This window comes from Lagopus muta, chromosome 3, assembly GCF_023343835.1.
Source record: "Lagopus muta isolate bLagMut1 chromosome 3, bLagMut1 primary, whole genome shotgun sequence".
In the NCBI taxonomy this organism is placed as follows: Eukaryota; Metazoa; Chordata; class Aves; order Galliformes; family Phasianidae; genus Lagopus; species Lagopus muta.
The window spans coordinates 79,511,301-79,533,110 of record NC_064435.1 but is presented as its reverse complement, the minus strand read 5'-3'; the positions used below and the strand labels follow the sequence as shown (position 1 = coordinate 79,533,110).

The window sequence follows — 21,810 nt, the reverse complement described above, 5'->3', positions numbered from 1 at the left end:
AATACATTGCTTTCCATGTAATAAAAGCAAAGCTTTAAGAGTTTTTTTAAAGAATAAAATCATACTGAAAAATGTTTTGGTCTGCCAAAAGAGTTTGAGGACTGGAGAAGCTTATAGTTAGTACTTGTTAAAAGCTCAGCTCCATCTGTTTCTGCACCTAGACAAGATCAAAGCTTTTCAATGAAAGTCAGACTATATCTGATGTAAGCCAAAGGCTGTGCTGCATACATGTGAGAGGAGAATGCACATTTTGTTGAAACTTCAGAGCAGAGGTGTTGGGTGAATTAGAGAACTCAGTGTGGATGGGGAAGAGGAAGAGATTTGGGGAACAGTCTGAAAGTGTTTGTTGCCTTGTGAAGGCAGAGCCCAGAGTATTCAGATATTCAGAAGTGAATGCTGAACAGCCTAGTGGAATTCAAGGGATGGTTGGTGGTCAGGTTTTGATTTTCATTCTTCATAGGTCATGGCAACAAGGCCCATTGTACATGCACAAGCTATTCCCATAGATCTTCTGTACCTCCTATTTTACTATGACAGGTAAATAAACTACCAAATCTGTCTGAAGGAACATTCATGGTCTGTTAGACAATCATAATGCACAATATCAAATATAACACAATTCTAAAAAGCTATTACTCTTTGTTGAATAATACCCTTGATGAGCACTAAAGAAGAAAATCCGGCTTCTGTAAAGGCCAAGGGAATGAATAATAAAATCCCAAATTTTTGTACATTAAGGCAGACAATACGCAGTGGTTGTGGTACCCACTGGTAAAGGTGAAAGGGTGCTCCTTTATCCCAAGCAGCGTGTTTTGTGTTGCTGAAATTTAGCCGTGTATGCATGTGCAGACCATGATAACTGGAGTGGCTTTCAGTTTCTACGCTCAGAATGAGTATTTTTTTATCTGTCGATGTTACAATAGTTACGTGAGGGGTAGGAAAATCTACAGATAGTAAGCAGCTTTCCTCCTATCTTGTTTAATGTTCCTTTTTCAATAGCTTTTACTTTATCTTGTCAAACTTTTCCTGCCTGAGAGCTTAAGTTTTGTTACAGTGTGTAGTGTCTTCTCTTACGCTCCCATTTTCACATGTTTACATCAGGGTCTCAGCTACAAGTCACGTGGGTACTCAAACATGCCTTCAAGGCTTCCTTGAAGAACTTTCCTGGGTAGCCACAGTCCTTTTTATGCTTGGTTTCAATGTCCTTGTCCTCTGTGGGCGTCTATGGAGCATGCACCTGTAAAACACAGCCAGCCCTGCACGTACGAATAGTGTTTTCATCTCTTGGACTAACATCCAAGATTTTCTCAATAAACATTTTGCTTTACTGTCTCCTCTAGAAGATGACATGAAGGTGTTTTTGATATGTTCTCTCATTCAGTATGTTTGCCTTCTTTGTGTACTCTACCTCTGCAATAGCACAATCACCACAACAGTTTTGCACAGTCCTCAGCACACAAAATGTGGTTTTGTAATTTTAGATAGGGTGTTAGGCCAGGGGAAATCAGAGGCACCTCTTGAAATTCAAGAGTCATGAATGCAAGCAAGACAAACTGGTTAAACTCTGTTCCAGATCTGTGTTTGTCCCAGAAAGAGGTCAGCAAGGACTCTGCTGCCCTTTTCCTCTGTCAGGAAGTCCATTGTGAAGCTGTTCCTAAACCAATTCATGGGGTTTGCCATTCCTCCTTGCTGTTGGCATAATCAAGGACACAGTAAGCAGTAGAAATGCAGCTCTTTCCAACATTTATCTGTTCAGACTTTCACATTTCATTTCCTGTGCTTGCTCAGCAGCTCCTGTGTAGTGCTTGAGGGTGATGTTTTCTTATGCCTTGGACCCATTCATGCCATAGCTTGTTCATCTGCATCACATTGAGCTATTCTGGCATCTCTCAAAGTCCTTTAATGAACCAAGGTGTGGCCAGAACAGCCTAATTTACAGAATTTCGGATGCTTTTTGCTCTCATGTTATTGGTTGTGCTGGAGATGATCAGCTCTGTTGCGCATACAGTCTTAGGCAGTTGGCAGTGGTTGACTTGGAACCACTTTGAAGTCAACCAGCACCTTGTTATAAACCACTCAGATAGTCAGTGTGTCTGGCCCAGAGTAGAATTTATGTCTAAGCTGCCCTTTAGAGCTCATAGTAGATGTATGGCAATGTGTATTGTGTTTGCACAGCAACCTGGGGTAAGAAGAGGCCAAGCACATCTAGAAGTCTGTTACGCACCTTGATAGCTGGTCATCTCCTGCAACAACTCAGTTTGATGTTATAAAGCCAGCAGTAAACATTTAAACATTGTTTAAACTCTTGGTTGTTGTTTTTAACTAAGAATGCAGCTAGAAAAAAAAAGATTACGTGAAGAGAAAATAGAATTTTTCTTTGTGTTTGTATTTTATTCCTGTTTTTGAGATTACCTAGATATCTCTGAAGCAAGTTTAAAAAATCTGAGATCATAAGTGATTGCTTCTGCTGCAGTAAGCTGAGTGACATTTGTTTCAGTCACACTTGCTCCTTCATTCACATGCTGAATTCCTTTTCCTGTTATCAGACTGGCATTCTTCAAGATGATATTTTACAGTTCTTGTCCTTATCATACATACTATAAATTTTGCTTTCTTTGAAGATTTATCTGAAAAATGGATAAGTCTGATTATACAAGCTAATGTATGCTAGCACTATTTATTTCACTGTTTGTTTTGTTCTAATACATATTTGACTCAAACCAGACATATACAGTGGTATTCACTGAAAAACACACATGGCTATTTTTTACATACTCTGCTCATCAGAACGATTCACAGCCTGTGTTTGGTGTTGCCTTCTTCTACCAACTAATTGATGTGCTAACTTTGCCTCTGGCAGTAACTCTCCTAATTCAGGCTGTATTTCATCTGAAATTGCAGCCCTGCAAGTCATAGTCATAGACTGTCATGAGTCTTCTTTATTTAGCAATCAAAATTAAATGCCTCGCACTGTAATTTACAGTTTTTTTCCTGCATATCTCAGCACTTGGGAAAGTTCTTCAAGTCTGCAGTTCTGAAATAGCAGTATGTATGTGTGTACCCAGCGGTTACTTTCTTCCCAACTGAGAGTAATAGAAAAAGCAGGGTGAGTCATCAAAGGATTTTTTTTCTTAAAAAAATATAAATCAATAAATTAAAAGGTATTTCTCATGAGTCTCTGAATGCTGGATGTTGGTTGCAACTAAATTAGATGTGGTCCTTTCTTTTCTGCAACCTCTTTGCTGTGCCTTTAAACCACTTATCCACATCTGGAAGGTAGTTTATGAGACTAGTCATCAGTATATTTACCAGATTTTTTTCTCTTCATTTATGTCCCAGTTAATTTCTCATTACCAAGTAATAGTGTCAATGTAAGGGAAAAAAGAACAGAGCAACACAAAGGGAAGGAGACAAGGGAAGAATGATCGCCCCTTTCAGAGGCATTGGACCATATGAGCCATGGCAAGGGCTGCCATTTAGCTTTGCTTCATGCTGCAGTTCCATGTTATCACACACTTTTAGACTAGACATTAGAAAAAAATTCTTTACTGTGAGAGTGGTCAAACACTGGAACAGGCTTCCTACAGAGGTGATTGATGTCCCGTGTCTGTCAGTGCCCCCATTAATATGTTTTAAGTTTTGGTTAGCCTTGAAGCTGTCAGGCAGTTGGACGAAGTGATTTCTGAACATCCCTCCCAACTGTTCTATTTTTTAGGTATCATCTCATCTTCCCAGTGGAGCTCTCAGTTCCTGGACTGCCTGTGCCAAGTGCCTCATGAAGATGAAGCACCTGCAATGTAAATGCAGTGTAAATCTGTGTGATCAGACGAAAGAACTCATAGAGAAGGCATCAAGGTTGCCCAGGAGCTTCATGGATGCTTCAGGTGTCCCACGAGTATGTTTGGGAAGGTAAACTTTGAGCCTTGTAGCTGCTGCCTGCCTCTTTTGTTTCATTCTTTATGAAGAATATGACTTTCCAACATACTTGAAGTAGATTATGTAAAAACATTTTCCCTTTGCATATTGCATAAAATATGAAGTACAATGTATAAAAACAAGCAACAGAGAGACCAGCAAATTGCATTTTGAAGTCTTAGCCAAACTATAATGTGGGAAGGCCTCCCACTGCCTCCTGAGGTGGAGGTGGTAATTTCATATCCTGTCCGCAGTTCTAAGATATCTGCCTGGCCATTTATCTCATTTTGCCTTCTAAGAGAAAGGAATTACCAAACCCCTTCCTGCTGTTGGGTAAGGTCATTCACTGGAGCAGAAAATTTGGCTTCCTCCATCCTGGTATTTCTGCAAGCATGAAATGTGGAGGCCATTCCCATGAGGTCTCACAGCCTTCGTGCATCACTACAATGTGTTCTGCTCCCGTTCCAGATCTCCTATTAGTCCTGATGCTACCCCAAGGAGAATGAGGGCTGAACAAGCTGTCTTCTGCTGGGCTGAGCTGGCTCTGACTGCTTCTTTGCTGATGGAGGGTCATGTTCTGCTCTGACTTAAGTGGAAACCACTGCCGCAGAGTCAAGTTCCCTTCACAGGTTTTTCTGAGGAGAGGGCATGCATAGAGAAATGAAGGGCTGACAGATAGGTTACCAGGAGCCTAGCTTCTCTTGTCCCACAACAGAGGAGGAGGTACTATCCTAGCTATTCTGGTTTTACCCTCTAAAACAAATATTTTTTTCCTCTCAAGGAGGAGGCACTCTGTAGATGTGGCTGCATCTCATGAGCATACACTGCTGAATCATGTCTAGGATGTGCCAAGTATCTGCAGGAAGCATAACAGGAAGAGGGAAACAGAAAAATTCACAAAATAAGCATTTGACTCAGAGCATTCAGAGGGGCACTTCTGCCTCCCACTGAATAATTTGTGTCTGTTCTGATATTGTTTTCTTCAGGAAGCCTCGATGCTCCTAGAACAGATGATGCAGCTGCACTGATAATTACAGCACATTTTTCCTCGAACCCCTAGCTCTTCATCGCAGTTTTCAGAAGAGCTGTGCACTGAGCCTGAGGCTCTGATGTTTTGCCCTGGGTTTGAAATGTGTACGGGGCTGATGAGGCTGTTCTTGAACTCCATGGTCATTTTCACTCTGCACCTCTGGATGGATGGCTTGCATAAAACAAGTCAAAAAGACAGCAAGGAAGAGTTGCCCAGGCTGGAGGCATGGGGTATACAACAGAGGCCTCTGGGTGTGTCTTCCAGAATCATTCCCATTCCTCATCATTCATGAACAAGGAAATGAGCACCACGCACTACCAATGCACATCTTCTTGTCTTCCAGCTCTGGAAGCTATTATGCTTCCTTCAGGAGCAGAACCTGCTTTTTTTATAACATTCCTTCTGCTGAGTGTCTTGAGGCTGGTTGTGTTCTGAGTTCTGTGTTAATTTTAGGCAAACAGGTGCTGTGCTCAGCACTGCTCAGGGCACAGTAGTACATTTTCCACAGAAGACCAGCAACTGATTACATTGAGTGTAATGGAGCTAAGTTCTGATGTAGATGTCACACAGTGATTGCTTAATTTAGACAACAGGAGTTGGGGGACATGCTACTAAGAGAAGACTAGGGAATTAAGGCAAGATTCATGCTATCAGAAAGCTATAGAGCAGAATAGTTCTCTGTCATTATTGCCAGGATATTCACCCACATCTGAATACTTGTTTTCTCTTAAACATTAAAACAAGAATAATCCTAGCAGCAGAGACTGGAAGCCAGAACTCACCTACTAGGTGTACTAGTTGTTTAACTGCTGAGTTATCATCAGTCTTTGAATTTCCCATTTTTTTCATTAATTTGCAATTATCCCAATTAGGGCAGAGCTTCAGAAGCAAGGGTTATATTTGTATATATTTTTTTCCACTGATCTTATACTAAAACCTAGAGTCTGACAGTACTGGAAGATGCAGGCTCATCATATTCTTGTTGCAATAAGAATATGGAATTCACTGAAGATAGGCCTTTCACCCCCTGAGCCACATGATTTCTCCACTACAGAAGTTATGTACCACTCCCACTTAAAAGCACGAAGTCTGCTCTGATGGCACTTTCAGGGAGCAGTATTTGAAGAGCTTGTGCTTGGTGTGCTTTGAATGCATTCACTAGATGTTCTGCAGAGGCCTGTGCTTCAATCTTATTCTTGCATTTTAGCTTGGGAAAAGCACCTCACTGCTCACATCAACACAGTTCAGAGCAAGCAAAGCAAAATGCCGTCTGCAAGGGAATTTGAAAAGGAGAAAATAAAATACCTGCAGAATTTGGAAACTTGCACCTGCATGGTAAATGAGAAATTTTCTTTCAGATGGCTTTTTGGAGGTATATGCTTCAAGCCAGCTTACATCCTATTTAGGATTGCCACATCCTTACTTTGAGCGTTGCTTCTCCTTTCTGAATTTATCTGTAGTTCTGTATATTAAACATGTTTTTCACAAGTTCTCCGATACGTATACGTGGAAAAATACAGTTAGAATATCTGATTTCTGAGTCTGTTTTTCAGAAACCCTCTGAATACAGTGATGTAATGCCCTCTAGAAGTGATTATAATGCTATTTGAAAATGAGTGTACTTTATCACGAGAAAGGATTTAGGGGTACTGTCAGATGGCATCCAGACATGAGTCAGTAGCGTGCTCCAGCAGCCCAGAAAGCCATCCATATCCCGGGCTGCCTCAAAAGCAGCACGGCAAGGCAGGTAATCCTGCCCTTTGCTCTATGCTGGTGAGGCCTCACCTGCAGTACTGCATTTAGATGTGGAGTCCTCAATACTGAGGAGATGTGGACCTGTTGGAGCGAGTCCAGCAGAGGGCCACAAAAATAATTCAAGGGATGGAAGGCGGTATGGGAACTGTTGAATCACAGCTTGAACCACTGATTGATCACCTGAAGCAAGCACTGAGTCAGCTGCAGGAGCACAGGTGAAGGCAATTCAGCTGTGTGACCAGAAGGGGTAGAGCCTTGCACCTCTCTTAGACCCCATTTAAGGCTGACTGCCAGCAAGGAATGGTTCTTTCTGGAAATTCCTCCCTTTGGAGTGTTTTTGCAAGCCTAGGAGATAGGTGAGCATTTTCATTTACTTTCAGTTATCTCTTTCCATTGTGATGATCCTTCAAGTTATATGATCTGTAAAATATTAACCTAGCCATGCCACTCTGCTAATTGTGTATTTGTTGATTGTACAAATGCTTATTTTATGAGGATGGGCTGAGAGCTGATGCTGCTTAGTCTGGTGAGCAGAGAAGGGCCTTTCAGTATCCAAAGGGAACTCCCAGAAGGAAGGAGATGGATTCTTTAGTAAGGTCTGTTATAATGGAGCAAGAGGAAATAACTTCAAACTAAAAGAATGGATATTTTGCTTGGATTTTCCAAGAATTGGCTTGGATATAAAGAAAAACTCCTTTACAGTCAGGATTGTGAGGCACTGGAACATGCTGCTCTGAGATGTGGTAGAAGCCCTTTCCCCTGAGACACTGAGGAGGCTGAATGGGGCTCTGAATAACTTGATCTAACTGTAGGTACCTGTTCAGTGGAAGGGAGGTGGACTAGATGTCCTTGAAAGTTCCCTTCCATTAAGTCAGTACATATGCCCAACAGCCTGCCAGGTGGCAGGTGTGTGATTGCTACACAATCAACAGCTGCTCACCTGGAGGAGGTGAATGTGCCATTGGTTCTGAGCAACTGGAGGTGCATGAGAGCAGAATGAAGAGGATAAAACCTGAGGAGTTCAGTGGTAGAACACAGAAAATTCTCCATTGAACTGCTGCTGTGCAGATCAGTGAGATGTCTCTGACTGACCTGCAGGCCAATGAGGTGCACTGCTAGATCCATAGTGGTTACTATTTCTCCTCTATAGCCAGTTTGTTAGAATTCCTACCTTTATTGTTGCTAACTTTGCCATCTTTCCCACATTCCTTAACTGCTTAGAATTTGTAATAAACTAGCTGAACAACGTTTGTCTTTGTGTCTTAATTTCACTCTAGATATATCATGAACCATCTCCTCCAACAACTGGAGCAATACATTGCATTATTCAACTCTCCATCACAGAAATCTCTAATCCTGTTGTTGCAGAAGTAGGATTGATGTTTGAAGTTGTGGTGCTCAGAACTTCCCCAGGATATGTAAATACCAACTAATGACACCTGGAGGTAATGAAAACATAGCTTAGTAGGCAGTCTGTGCTGTCAGCCTTCAGAATGGAAACATGGTCACAATTTGGTGAAGTACTGCTTATGTTGTATGGTGCCTTCAGATCAGACAGTAAGAGCAAGTTGTTTGAATATTGTTGTCCTACTCCTGCCTGTTCTTACTTGAACATCATACCTAGACTTTCTTATCCAAAGATATCCCCAGGTAACTTTTGGTACATAAACTGTGCTAATTACTAATTACTTTATGGAGCTTTACACTCAATTATATGACTAATGGCTAATGTATACTTGTCTTTCTGTAGGTCACAAAGCACAAGTTGCAAATGTTAGTTAAACCTCACATAGAACTCCATGAAGAAGCGTTGCTCATGTTAAACCAGCAGCTTAACAGTTATGTCTATCAGTCAGCTGCTAATTCTGTTCTTCTCTGATTGTCTCACAGACAAAAACATTTTTCCATATAATGTTTGACTGATTTCTATTGCTTACATTGCCCTTCTCAAAACTTTTTTTTCATTCCTCAGGATTGGAGAGACATGTGTACCTGTATAAATACATCTCAGATCGTTAAGCTTCACTGGAAAGCAGAACTCAAGGAAGAAAACAGATTTCTCCACTATGTAAGTAATTAATCTTTAGAAAGAAATGCTTTCACATCCCATTCCTGCAGACATTATGAATACAAAATTCTCTTTGGTGTTGTTCAAAATTGTGGGAACTTAGAAAAGGCTGTCCAGAGAGGTTGTGAAGTCTCCGTGCTTGGAGATTCTTAAAAGTCCTCTGGATGTGATCCTGGGTAATGTGCTGTAAGTAACTCTACCTGAGCAGGTGAGTTAGGCAAAATGTCCTCCTGAGGTCCCTTGCAACATCAACCATGCTGTGATTCTTTAAGGGTGGGTTTATTTTTCAAAAACGAATGCCAAGAAGTCCTGTAAAAAGAGGGTCAAAATCTTGCCTTCCCACATACTCCATTGCTGTTGTAATCAACTCTCTTACTAGATGTGTTCATGAGGCATAATATTGAGTGTTCCTGCTGTTGCTACCATAAAAAAAAATACAGCACTTAAAACTGAGTACTGAGAACAAAATTTGTGGAAAAAAATCGTTTGTGAAAGGGGTACATGTCCTATTCTATCCATCTTCCAGTTGGTGAATGAGATGGTACTGCAGATGCAGGCTTATATCTAAATAAACAAATGAAACCAAAGCTGCTTCTAGCACAAACTTTTTATATAGCACAAGGATAGATCCAGCATACATCATGGGGGGGTTGTACAGTTGTCAGTGAATACATAAGTTTGCTGTAAATAATTATTTTCTGCTTGCTTGTGACTGCTGCTACTGGAAAGAGAGTTATTAAAGTGAGATCTCCACTGTGCAAAGGATTTGCCACAAATAGAGTATGTGTAAGTATAAAGCATCTCCAAAGCCCCTTTCTGCTAGACCCACCTGGCAGGAAGTCAGAAACTCCAGAGAAAATAAAAATACTCCAGTTTTACTGACAGTTACTGAAAATTGTTACAAACAGTTCTCCTCAAGTAGCAGCACACAAATTCCACCTTTGCCAGGCAAATAGTGTACTACATTACATGGCTGTGCTAGAGAACTGTAGGCTATACAGGAGTGTATGTACGCCTTGAGGAAACAAAATGTTCCTGATATCCGGTCAGGTTAAAGGAAAACGTACTCCTGTTTTGGATTCAGATCAATATTTGCCTTTCAAGGAGGCCTCATAACAGGAGGGTGTTCAATTGATGGTTCTAAGCTAAATTGGTTGCAGTGATTACTTTGGTCTACAATCATTCATAGGATTAAGAAGGCGTAGGGGGAAAAATAGTATTTCTGCTTCTCATCCAGGTTTTTATCTCAATGCTCGAAGATGGCCCTGATTTTTAAGGTGAGCAGAATTTACCAAAGAAAAGAATGGCATTAGTGGGGTTGTGCCTAATAAAGAATAAGAAAGGATGGTCAGCCATAAACACCTCTATGAGGGGCAGGGATCTCCTCACAATGGTAGCTCCTGTAGCAGCTGCTGCTGTAGTGCCCTCCTCATTGACTTCCACATAAGCCTTATGGACAATGTTTGACAACACCAGGGATTCCCCAGATGACAGTGCAGAAAGATCAGCTTTGGATTCAGTGAAGATGTCGGTCATTCCCATTGCTTTTAGTACCTCATTGAGGTTAAAGGTGTCTTCAAGCTTGAATCGGGGCAGGTACACCTCTACCGTTGTCTCAAACATGTGTTCAGAAGAGAACCACAGCATTAAGTTCTCATAGGTCATTGTGCTTTCAGTCTAGAAGATGGGGAAATTAACAAGTTTAGATTTTTGCCCAGCTTCAACTCAGACAACCAGCTTTCAGTCTGTCGTAGCCACAGTCCTGAGCCTTACCTGTTCCAGCCCACTGGTAGATCCATCTGCCGTGTCTCCTGGCAGCAGGATGATCATGCTCAGCGACTTCTGAGCATAAGGGAGTTCAAGCACCTGAGTTCCCAGCTCCTCAATATAGCCTAATTTAAACGTGCCTTTCTGATACATCATCTGCACTGGCTTTCTCTCATTCTATTTAAAAGAAATTGGAATGATCACATAAGCAATACAGTCCTTTATGTTTAAACTTCAGGTGTGGTATCAGCAGTAATTGTTATAAAGCTAAATGTTTTTATTAATTTTGTTGCTCATACAGTGAGACATAGAACATAAGTTTTGCCATTCATGTGTAAAGGGGATAATTCTCTGGGGGACAAAATAAAACAAATTTCCCTGCAACTAATCAGATAGTGAAATGGTTTAATGCCATTGCTCTGCAGCCAAACAAACTGGTGCTGATGAAATTTGCGTTCTCTGGTTTGGAATGGAATAAAGTAGTAGTAGCACTGCAGTAATCAGGCTGTCATTTATCAGGTAGATGTTTCAGGCAGGAAGCGATAGAGAGAATAAGAGCAAAATGATAACTACTCTATCTCAGGCATGTTCTTCTAGGTCTTCTAATCCTTGCTTTGCTTTGTGGTAAGTTTGTTCAAATCTTGTGTAGGTGCTCAAGATTCATTTCACTGTTAGCTAACTTCTTACTTGCTAAATCAGCAGGAGAATTTTAGTAGAGAACAGCATTAATAAGTGCATGGAGAAAAGTATATGCAGCTTCTTCCTATCTTACAGTTTCTGTGACTGCAGCAGTGCTCCAAATGTTCCTACCTATAGTCCATTTTCAGTGTTCATATTCAATGACATATATTTGAAGTCAAAAACTGAAGGGACCAAAATTACACTTTCTTACCTGTGTCTTAAATAATTGTCATACAACACTACAACTAGCAACATATGTCTTTCTGACCTTTTCTTTTGATAGATAAGAAACACTTAGAAGTCAGTTTTTCCTATACAGAGCTCTTCAACTTCAGGTCAGAGCTAAATCTGTATTCTTTGTGGGTTCATTTTATTTGGTGGTTTCATTCTTTAATGTAATGTAGGCAAAGCATATGGAATGAAGACAAAACTGTATTAAATGAAATAAAACTGTTTTGATCGTCTTTTTTGAGGATGTTTGTTAGACTTAAGCTGTACAGAGCTTGGATTAATGTGGTTGTTAAAGAACTTTTTGCAGCTATGTTGACTGTATCTTGGTTAAGCAATGAGAACTTCAGTTTTATAAGTATGGTGGGAAAAAGGAATCAAAATTAAAACATTTAAAAATATATATTTTAAGCATTGCAAATACTAGAAATAAACCAAAATACTCTGTGAGGATTTTTCCTGTTTGAAATTCCATTTTCGTGCATGTGGCTTGTTAATATCTGGCTTCATTTTTTTGTTGGTTTGGCTTAACCCATCGTTTGCAAAGCTCATGCTAAAATGTATGGGATGCATAAAATCCAGGATGGCCCCATAGGGCCTGTGTGAAATTAGATCTTTGCAGTTGGCTTCTATCCATGACAACTGCCCTTAGTGACTGTTAGGTTCAAAAGTGCTGATCAGGGCTAATGCTTTGGGTTTTGCCAGCTACTGAAACAAAATGCTGAGTTGTTGCAACTTCTGAGACTTGCACGTTTCCTTTCCAGTAAGGATTATGGTTTTCTTGGAAAAGCTTTCCTGCTATCTCTACCCAACAGGAGGAAAAGGTTTAGTTCCCAGCACACCCATGCCTTTCTCATAGCACAGCTGAAAGCCCTCAATTTTGCATTTCTGTATTATGTTTATTCTAGGGTAAATCATGCTAAGACTTACAGAATGCATATGTACCTGATTCAATTTAAAATCTCTCTGTACTGTATTTTTCTCCTCAAACTTGTGTTCCCAGGATGCTTTGAAGTAGATCACATTCACCAGCACCAGAATGGCGTGTGAGTCAATCACTCCTGGAGCAAAAAGTTCCTTGATTTTACCTGGAGGAAATTTTGGAAAACAGAAGTATTTATTAGTTGTTATTAAGACTCTGGATTGAGACTCAATTACTTGTCTGTGAACTTAGCCTTGAAGTACAATAGCAATCCAACTCTTTGTTTCTTCACAGATCAGGGACAATACAAGTGAAGAAATGGGAAATTTCTCAGCACTGTTACCTAGTACTGGCCTGTTTGGGAGAGGAAGGGCCACAGGGTCATCAAATTAACCAACAGTGGCAAAATGAATGTGCCAGGTGGCACCTGTCCACAGTGAAAAGGGCAGCACCATTAATCCTCTGTTTCAGTTTACATGAGGACGTCTGTCCCTTTACAGTTTTTTTCCTGTACAGAGGTTGAGGTAGAATTTCCCAAGTGCAGAGGCTTTAAACAGGCACACAGCAATGGTGGTTTCTGCTCTTTCCCATGTTAGTCACAAGCTGCTCTGTCAGCCCAAGGATAGGTTTGGTCAGGATATGACCGCTGAGAAATCAGGAGCCTTCAAATCTATTCATCCATCCCTCACTAAGTTCTGGCTTAAGTTCACATGGAAAATTTATAAGATTTTCACCCTGCTGATGTTGCAGCTCTGACAAAATTGAAGTGGGACATTTCACGTTCAGTTTAATCAGGGAAAAAAGCCAATGACCCCTATGTGCCTGTAAAGGGCAAGAGCTGGTTGGTTGTTACTTGTAATAGTGAATTTCGCTAGAGGGCAGATCGCTCATCTTCGTTAACATTGCTCTGTGTATGACCAGGTCCTGAGGTGTCTGCTCTCCCTGCTGTGCTGTTCCCAGACCCACTGTGAAGCTCATAACTTCCATCCCCCACTTTCCCATACCTGCAGTGTTGGCTATTTGCAAAAGCAATTAATCTAATTAACCCTTAAAGGTACTGTTGCAGCTATCTTGCTAGGTGTGTGGGTAGGAGTATGGCCGTATGCAACAACAAAATAGTTTAGCTGATAGATGACTCTAAGGAATGAATGGGAAAAGCAATCTTTGAAAGGCATAAGAAACCTAGAAACATGAACAAGGCTTATCGTACGCTGAATTCTTTTTGAAGGAGCACTGGAAGAGGGAAAAGATAGCACAGCTACAGTTCTGCTTTGTTTTACCTTGTGTCTCGCTTTCAACCCAATCATTAATTTTTAGCCTGCTTGCTTCAAGAGCCCTTTGAAAGTCCAGTGTTTCAAGGGCTGCTCTGTATAGTTCCTTACTGCACGTTAGATACTTCTGTAAAGCAGAATAAAGATTGTGGATTAGCCAAACCTGTTCAAAGCTTATTCTCTTTACAGTGAAGTCAACAATTCAGAAACGTTTCAGAAATTATGAGGATGGTCTTGACTGAATAAAACAAAAGAGGAAAAGAAAACCAGCAATGCAAAGCTGTAAATAGAGAGAGATCCCAGAGGCAGCTTGCAGACAGCTTGAATAGGCCATTTTTTGCTATAACCACACTTCTGGCTGAATGTAGACATGTCAAAAGTGAAAGGTCTTTTTTTTTTTTTAACATAAATAATTAAAGCTGATACTTGTGTCTCTTTCCCAGCAACTGCAAGAGATACGGCTCCAAGAAGCAGCTCCAAAACTCAAAAATACACATGAAGGGACAAGAGTGGTGCATATGCTTACTGGAAAGCTGGGGGTCAGTGCCATAGGGGTTACAAGGTACAGTTCTCTTACCTGATTTGGTTCAAATCCTTGTTGGATAAAGAGGTTGTTAGCCAGGCTTAAAACGTAGTCTTTACCAAGGTTTTGTAGTTGTAAAAGCAGTGCATGGAATGCTTCGTGGTTAAGATTCCCATCTGTGTTACACTAGGAATATTTCAAATACACCAGTTACAAAGATTCCTCAGTACAGCTTTGGTTGTTAATTTGCATCCTCATTAGATTGCAATGTAGGGCTATCTCCCATTGTAATTATATTTAAATTCAGTTAATCTAAGCTTTGTAGCCTGATCTTCCTTCTGGTGTGGGCTTCGGACTTGACTGTATGGAAGACTTGGCCGATAACAAGATAACACCTTCTATGAGGCACAGCGGACCAGGCAGACGTTGTGCATGGGATCTTGACTCCCTCCAGTGGCAGACTGTGGTGCTTTACAACTAGAAGGCTATGGTGGAGTGAAAGAAAGGCTCTTGTACTACGGAAGACATACCAGAGAGGAGGAAGATTCTCTTTCCTGGCTTAGTTCAGACTTGTTTTCTGGGACTGCACCTTCAAGTTCAGATTCAAGGCTTGTACTTCCTGCAGCACTGCTGACGTGGAGAACCTGCAGTTGAAGAGGTCAAACTCTTTAACTGGGATAAAGGTGTTCTCCTTGTTTGAAAGATTTACTGGATTTACTGGATAAATGATGTAGATTTATTAAAGATGTCATAGAAAGGTTTGGGTTGGAAGAGACCTCAAAGCCCACCCAGTCCCAACCTAGTGCTGTAGGCAAGGCTGCCACCACCAGCTCGGGCTGCCTGGGGCCCCATCCAACCTGGCTTGGAGCATCTAGGGATGGGGCACCACAGCTTCTCTGGAAGCCTGTGCCAGTGCCTCACCACCCTCTGTGTGAAGAATATATGCCTAACATCTCACCTAAGTTTCCTCTCTTTTAGCTTGAAGCCATTCTCCCTTGTTCCACCACTATCAGACTGTAAAAAGTTGGTAAAAAAAAGGTCGTCCTCCTCCTGCCTATAAGCTCTCTTTGTGTATTTTCCCTTCATACTTTCTCAGCTGCAGTCAGAGTGGAAGGTCAGAATTGAATTTGTCCAATATCCATATTCAAATTCACATTTCTATATTAGTGAATGAAGAAAAACTTTTAGTCCCCCAAAATGCTACTTTCCAGTACCTCAATTTTTGTATTTGATTTGTATTTTTATTGCTATAGTTGCCTTAAATTTCAAAATGAAAAGTTGCCTCAGGCAAAGAGGCAAAAATATTTTGCTTGCAAGCATCAAAACTGGCTTTATGCGATCATTCTTAATATTTGTATCAGCTCAGGAAACGTATCAAAGTCATAGTGCTCTTAATGGAAATTGAACCTTGTTTCCAACGGGCAGATATCTCACTGAAAAATTTTGGAATGCTTCTCTATAGTGATACTGTTGAAGCATACAAACACTTAAGCTCTTTTTTTGAGAGTGCTTGATCTCCGTTGCTTTCCTAAACTAAGCAAGAGTCCCTCAGGACTGCATAAGGAGAATGCATCTCCCTTGGCAGCAGCTGACCTATGGCAGTATTGTAACATGATGGATGAAGATCCACCAGGATACAGCTGGAGCTGGCTACTGTCTTATGCTACATGTACCTTAGGAGTATTGGTCACTTATTGCTCTCAGAAACAAATGAGAAAAGCAATAAAGATCTCAGAACATGCAGCTTACGCTGCAGGGAGTAAAAGGTGTAGTGACCAGAGGAACAGACTTCTGCATGCCCTCCCTGTACCCCCAGGCTCTGTGTGCTCTGTAGGTGAGACATTTTGTATCATTTGGATGTGACAAGTGATAAAGGAGCAGGGATATCACAGCACACCAAACACTGTTCTCAAGGCAGCAGCTGAGCTTGTGTTTATCCTTGTTTCCTAAGTGCAGATGTTGTGCTGCAAAGCCCAGTGTTGCCACTGGGGAAACAGCAAGCTGTGTGGAAGCATCTCAGAACATTTCAGCAGTACTTACATTTTCTATCTGAGTGGCTGTGTTGTTTCGTGCCCCTAAAAGGATTAGGCCCAGGGAGGTAGAGATGCTCAGTGGAGAGAAGACAATGTTTTGGCATTCTGTGGTTCTGTTGACTTTATTGTAGAGATCAAGGCAAAACTCAGTAATCATTCTAGAAATGGAGCCCATTGTGAAGCCTGCAGCTTACTGGGAGCAAAAAGGGAAAAGAGAAATATGAATCAGTTGATTGCTTAGCTGTGTCACACTGCAAAATATCTCTCTGCCCTAAGTTATCCCACAGTTGGTTGCTAAATAGTAGAAATGTGCTGAATTCTGAGTTTGAAATAGCCAGTTTTGCTCACATCTGTCAATTCACGTGGATACTGCAGGATCTGGAAAGGGGCCCCAATACTCATACCATATGGGAATTCCTTAGAAAGAATTGTTTTTCCATCTTATCACACAATGTATCTGATTTCTCCCAAAAGAGTGTTTCCCGTGGTCCAACTTACTTGTTCTTACTGTAAGCAAAAGGTTGTGGTATTCGAATCAGTCAGCTGTGGATTTCCTTCTACAAACTAGTTTAATGTATGTCATCGTATCAACTCTTTCCTCTTGTAACAACATGATTAGTGACAGATCAGGGTGACAGAAACTACACAGGCATCTAACTACATCTGGAAATCTGAGCTGTGGTGTGATGGATTCAAACAAGGGGTTTATTAAAATTGCTAGTAATTATTTTTCATGTATGAAGAAGGAATGTAAACAGCTATGGTGCCTGTGGAAACATGAACAGTTTGCAGTATACTTCATGTCTCCTCATTGATTTGATAGGAACCCCTGAGTCAGAACGTATAAACAATCGTAATTTCCCAACAGAGCAATAGCTCAGCAGCCCCAGAAAGCCTGCAAGCTTCCTGTTCAATGGTAGGACAAGATCTGTCTCATTCTTTTCTCTTGTACAGTCTGATGCCTTTCCTGTGGATCATTAAATCCACTCCAGTAAGAAGAATTTGGGACGAAGTTTTAGCTTGGTCTTTTCATGAAGAATGTAATCTGAAAAAAAAAATGGGCTTTTAAGAAGCCCTTATCAGTTCTTTAGGGAAATAACTGTAAAGCTGTTGTGTGGATAGCAGTGAAGTACTCAAGCTTTTCTCAAAATATTATACCATTAAAAAAAACCATGTCAATTTTAGCATCAAACAAGGGATGTTCTGGAGAGCACACCAGAACAAATGTAAGAAAAACAAAGCATATGCTCTTGGCTGTTTGCAGACATAAGTAACTATGGCCTGTGTTCCAGAAAGATATTTTATTTAGGGGAAAATACACAGCACAGTGTGGAAAGAAAGTGCTCAGATCATGGTGGCTCTAGCTTTCAGCCTATTTTAGGACAAGAACTACTCAGTGTCCTGCATGGACTGCAAGGATGCCGAGCACACTCTGCATCTCATTCAGGTATGAGACAGGCAGGAACTTTGCATGAGAAGCAGGGGCTCAGGCACAAAAAGTTACCAGGATGTAAGAAGTTGCTATGACTGAAGTGCAGCAAATTGTCTGTGCAAGCAGCTTAGCTTGCAGCAAGTGCCAGACAATGGGAATTAACTCAGCCCACAAGAAAAAAGGCTTAGCCTAAGATAGATTGACAGGAAAGTCAAGTTGCTGAATATATGAAGGGGCTGATATGTGATGAGTGCAGGCATTTCTTTCCTTTCACCTAGCTTGAAATAAAAAGTTCATGTGTTTCATTCTAAGACACTTGTTTCACCTTGAAGTCCAGTAGTACTTCATATGAAGGGCTGACATAAGCAGGCAGTCATCTTACCACAAGAAAGACACATTGCAGTAATCATTTCTCTTTTCTTCCACCCTTGTTAGCTATTATTCACAACCTTCTGAAAACAAAACTCAGCACTTTATTTCGTGTTAAAGTTTGTTTTGCTCCACCTTTAGTTGGTGAAAGATCTAAAATGGATCTGAGAAGTTGTTTACTATGAATGTAGGTCAGTATGCATGTTGTAGGTGTGTCCAGACCTCAGAAAGCATCGGGGAGACAACAGGAGCTAATGAATTTCCTCATCAGAAGGGAGGCACCTCCACCCCAACCCACAGGGAAAGAACCAACCACCAAGCACAAAAAAGAGAGAGCATAAGAGCTGGAAGCAGGTTTTAAATGCAAACATCTGGCATACAGAGGTGTCCATGCCTTTAGAAAAAGCATCAGACTGTCTTCAGAGTGATATCCAGGTACAGCCACTACTCCCAATTCCATGGCTTCATGTGAGCTATTTACAGGGCTGCCCCAGAAATGCAAAGCAACAGTGGAGAGAGAAGGGGCGTGAGCTGGAGAAGGAACTTTCTTACTAGGGAACCAAAGGATTTAGTGAACTTTCTTAATGGATATTTGGGGAGGGAGTATGTGTAGGTATGATTCCACATCGTTAAGCCATGCTTATGATCTCTGTAATCATTTGTTGGTGAGAGTTTAGGAGCCACCACATGGACAGAGTAGCTTGGAGAACACCAAATGTTGAACAACAAATGGAAATGGTACTTTTAAAAGATCTTGGAGTGGGAAGGAGAGAAAATATAAGATCAAAAGAAGTGTTCCAGGAAGATCACAGCTGTTGTTCTGCCCCAGACATACTGTTTGCACAGAACATTAGCAATTGTGCAGAGGCAGCAAGCAGGGCTGTGGTTTTATGGCTGATGAAGGGAATGTTTTGCATGATGGCTCAGTATCTGTTAACACAGTCTGGAGTGTTGTTATATGTGAGCAAGGAGCTACCCAGGAAAAGAGCCTCTTTCTGGAGAAACCACTCTATACCAGAAGCCTTGTAAAGATAACAAATTGTTTTCATGGCTCTGTGAAGTGAAAAATGCTCCTTTTTATAGCTATTCATGCTTTGTTCTCTCTGTAGAGCTTGTTTTAGGCTAAAGATGAAATCAAGGCAAAGTTTCTCAAAGAATGAAAAGCTGCACTTAAAGGTACCGTAATTAATAGATGTAGTATGTTACATTATGCAGTCAGAGGGAGGAGGCAGTCAATAAGATGTGGGTGCTGGAAGAGTGGTAGCCTGGTTTTTAAGGCAATTCTATATGTAGAAAGGGAAAGCAAGAAGGAACCTGTTTTCCCTGATACTGCATGCTAATTCCGATTGCATACTTACTCTTCTTCTCATTTAAGTGCCTTAACGCACATTTATTTCTCGTAAGCAAAGAAAGAGATAATTGGCAGAAATGATATGTGTCTGTCCTTGAAAAGGAGATGCGACAGAAAATACAGGGTCCTCACATGAAAAATCTATAGGTGGTAGAAGTTAATTTCTTATTGTTCATGACCACTCATACGAAAACTTCTCAAAGTGTTTCTGTGGCATTTTGGAGTTAAAGGGACACAACACATAAGAAAAATGAAATTTCCTTTAACACAGAAATTATAATTTTCCCCACGCAACACAAAGCATTTCTAAAGCAATGTGCTTTAAGTTAAAACCCAATACATTTCAGTGCAAAATATCTTTACAAGAGAAATGTTGCTAAGTCCATCTCCCAAGCAACTTAGCCCCTCATGCTGCTGTTTTTATACAGGAAAGGGCTTTTCCTGACTGGTTCTATTATTTTGCATCAGTACCTCCAGGACGTATCTTTTCTGCTTCTTTCTAGGCTGATTATTCCTACTTGAACAGACAGGGATGTATACTGGCCATACAGTAGCAAGCTATTTGTTATGCCAATGTGTAGTTACATAAACTTCTCAGCAAATTTTTGAACACTACTGCCAAAGCCAGGAGCAAATATGTTGATAGTGAAGCATCCTCATTACCAAAACAAAATTTGAAGAATACTCCACCCTTCCTATTGTTAAGAACATAAACAATCCTGGCAGCAGAAACCAGGGTGCAGAGGAAACACCCAAGCACGCAAGCAAAGAGGTGCATGCCCTCTCTTGTCTAGTGAACATTTCAAGGCTTTTCCTTGTGCCATGGAAACCTGAGTGAAGAAGTAAAATTAACCTGTTTCTATTAATTCTTGGTTAATACTAATTACCCAGATGATCTGCATCATTGCTTTTCATAAAGCCCATTCTTTTAGAGTTGGGCTGTTCTAAAACAGCCCTTTGGCCCTTCTGGAGATGTAGGCAGAAAAGCATCTGCATGTGATATAAACTGCTCACTCTGTGGCAGTTGTAGCTCTCCAAGCAGGCAGAGAGGACCTAGGGAAATTTCAGTCAAAAGTCTGAGGAATTTAGGCAGGCATCTTTGGATCCATAGCTTTGGGCCTGTGTTCCTAAATTCCCAGCTTCAGCCTAGAGAAGACCACCTCTCTGAAGACCACCCAAATTTTAGCAGTGTCTTTTGCATTGTCCAGCCTGTGAAAGTACCTCCCCCTTTGCCCCATCTGTAAACATGAAGTTTACTTTATCAACTTTTAGGCTGATTTGGATCTGCCAAAAAAAAAAAAGACAAGTTATTTTTGAGTAAAAAAACAATGTTTACCTTCTTGCCCAAAGAGGTTAAATGAGGAACACAACAGCTGAGCTCTGGAGCACCTTCCCGTGTATACTCTATTACAAATTTCTTCCACTCTCTTGTGGGAAAATTCGGTCTCTAGCCAATTGTTGATAAAGGCAGCACGTTGCAATTTCATGCAAATGTCATCATGCAGTTTCCTGCAGGAGACCAGGAAACCTATATCTAGCAATGTGCTAACAGCACTTCTCTCAAAGCTGCCCAACTAGTTTGGCGGGAGGCTCCTAAAAACATCTCCTGACTGCAAAGCCAAGTCATCCTTAGCTGTAAAACAGCATTAACACTGGAGATCCATGGCTGTAGTGCTGTGTGTAGTTCCTTTTGAATTTGGTGGTGTCAGGACTTGGATACTGGAGTGTGCAGGCTTCTTGCTAGGATTTAGAGATCCCTTATTCAGAGCTGAGCTAGCTTGCAGAGATACAGCAAATGAATAAGAAATGCATGAGTTTTATGTTGCCTACAGGTAGTAAGTATTTGTTCAGGTACAGAGCCAGCTTTCTGCGTGAGGAAGAGTTTTAATTAGAGTAAGAAGATTTCCTTGATCTGTAACAGGAATCCCCACCCAGGGGGTATTCCTTTAAATCACTGGAGCTAAGAATAAGAGTCCAAGAGAGGCTTATCACGTGGTGTTATGTCCCCAGCATGCAGTGAGATGCAAAGAAAGAGATGGGAAGCACAAATCTGCACACAGTATCAGATCTCCTCAGTAATATATTCCTCCTTTTCACTTCTTTTCTGTTCCCTTTGCATTCACTTTGTTGTTTGCTTTTCCTTTCCGTGTATTTCTAAAGACTTTTAGTCATTTGTTTATGCCTCTATCTTTTTCTTTCTTTCTGTATATTGCCTTTCCCATTTCATTCTCCATCTTTTCTTCTGCTGCTTTTATGAGTCCTAGCCATTTTTCAATGCCTTTTTTTAATACCTTTCACTACTTTACTTCTTCCAAACTGTGCTTTCTCCCTGCCTCTTATACTGACATCATTCCTCCACTCATTTTTCTGATTTGCTCTGTATATCCCCTTAGAACTTGTTTGCAGTCGGCTTCACTACTTTGCCTCAGAACATTGTACCATATGTGCAAATTCTGACCTTTCTA

The 21,810-nt window shown here is 40.9% G+C and overlaps 1 protein-coding gene and 1 long non-coding RNA gene across 3 annotated transcripts; one reads left to right on the top strand and one right to left on the bottom strand.

Moving 5' to 3' along the window:
- Positions 1-6,983: 6,983 nt before the first annotated feature.
- LOC125690986 (uncharacterized) lies at positions 6,984-14,221 on the top strand. Its single transcript, XR_007375863.1, has 4 exons — positions 6,984-7,056; positions 7,978-8,145; positions 8,673-8,768; positions 14,081-14,221. It is a non-coding gene; the product is annotated as an uncharacterized LOC125690986 (long non-coding RNA).
- On the bottom strand, positions 10,041-21,804 carry LOC125690977 (serpin B12-like). Of its 2 annotated transcripts, XM_048939812.1 has the most exons (8): positions 20,682-21,804; positions 16,201-16,386; positions 14,691-14,804; positions 14,215-14,346; positions 13,647-13,764; positions 12,390-12,532; positions 10,542-10,712; positions 10,041-10,445 (listed from the first exon to the last, which is right to left on the bottom strand). In XM_048939812.1, the coding sequence occupies exons 2-8, from the start codon at positions 16,366-16,368 to the stop codon at positions 10,041-10,043; spliced, it is 1,251 nt and encodes a 416-aa protein (XP_048795769.1). In that variant the 5' UTR covers positions 16,369-16,386; positions 20,682-21,804. The 2 variants fall into 2 exon arrangements, with proteins under 2 accessions (XP_048795769.1, XP_048795768.1); XM_048939811.1 differs by having other exon boundaries at positions 16,201-21,804.
- Between the last annotated feature and the right edge of the window lie 6 nt (positions 21,805-21,810).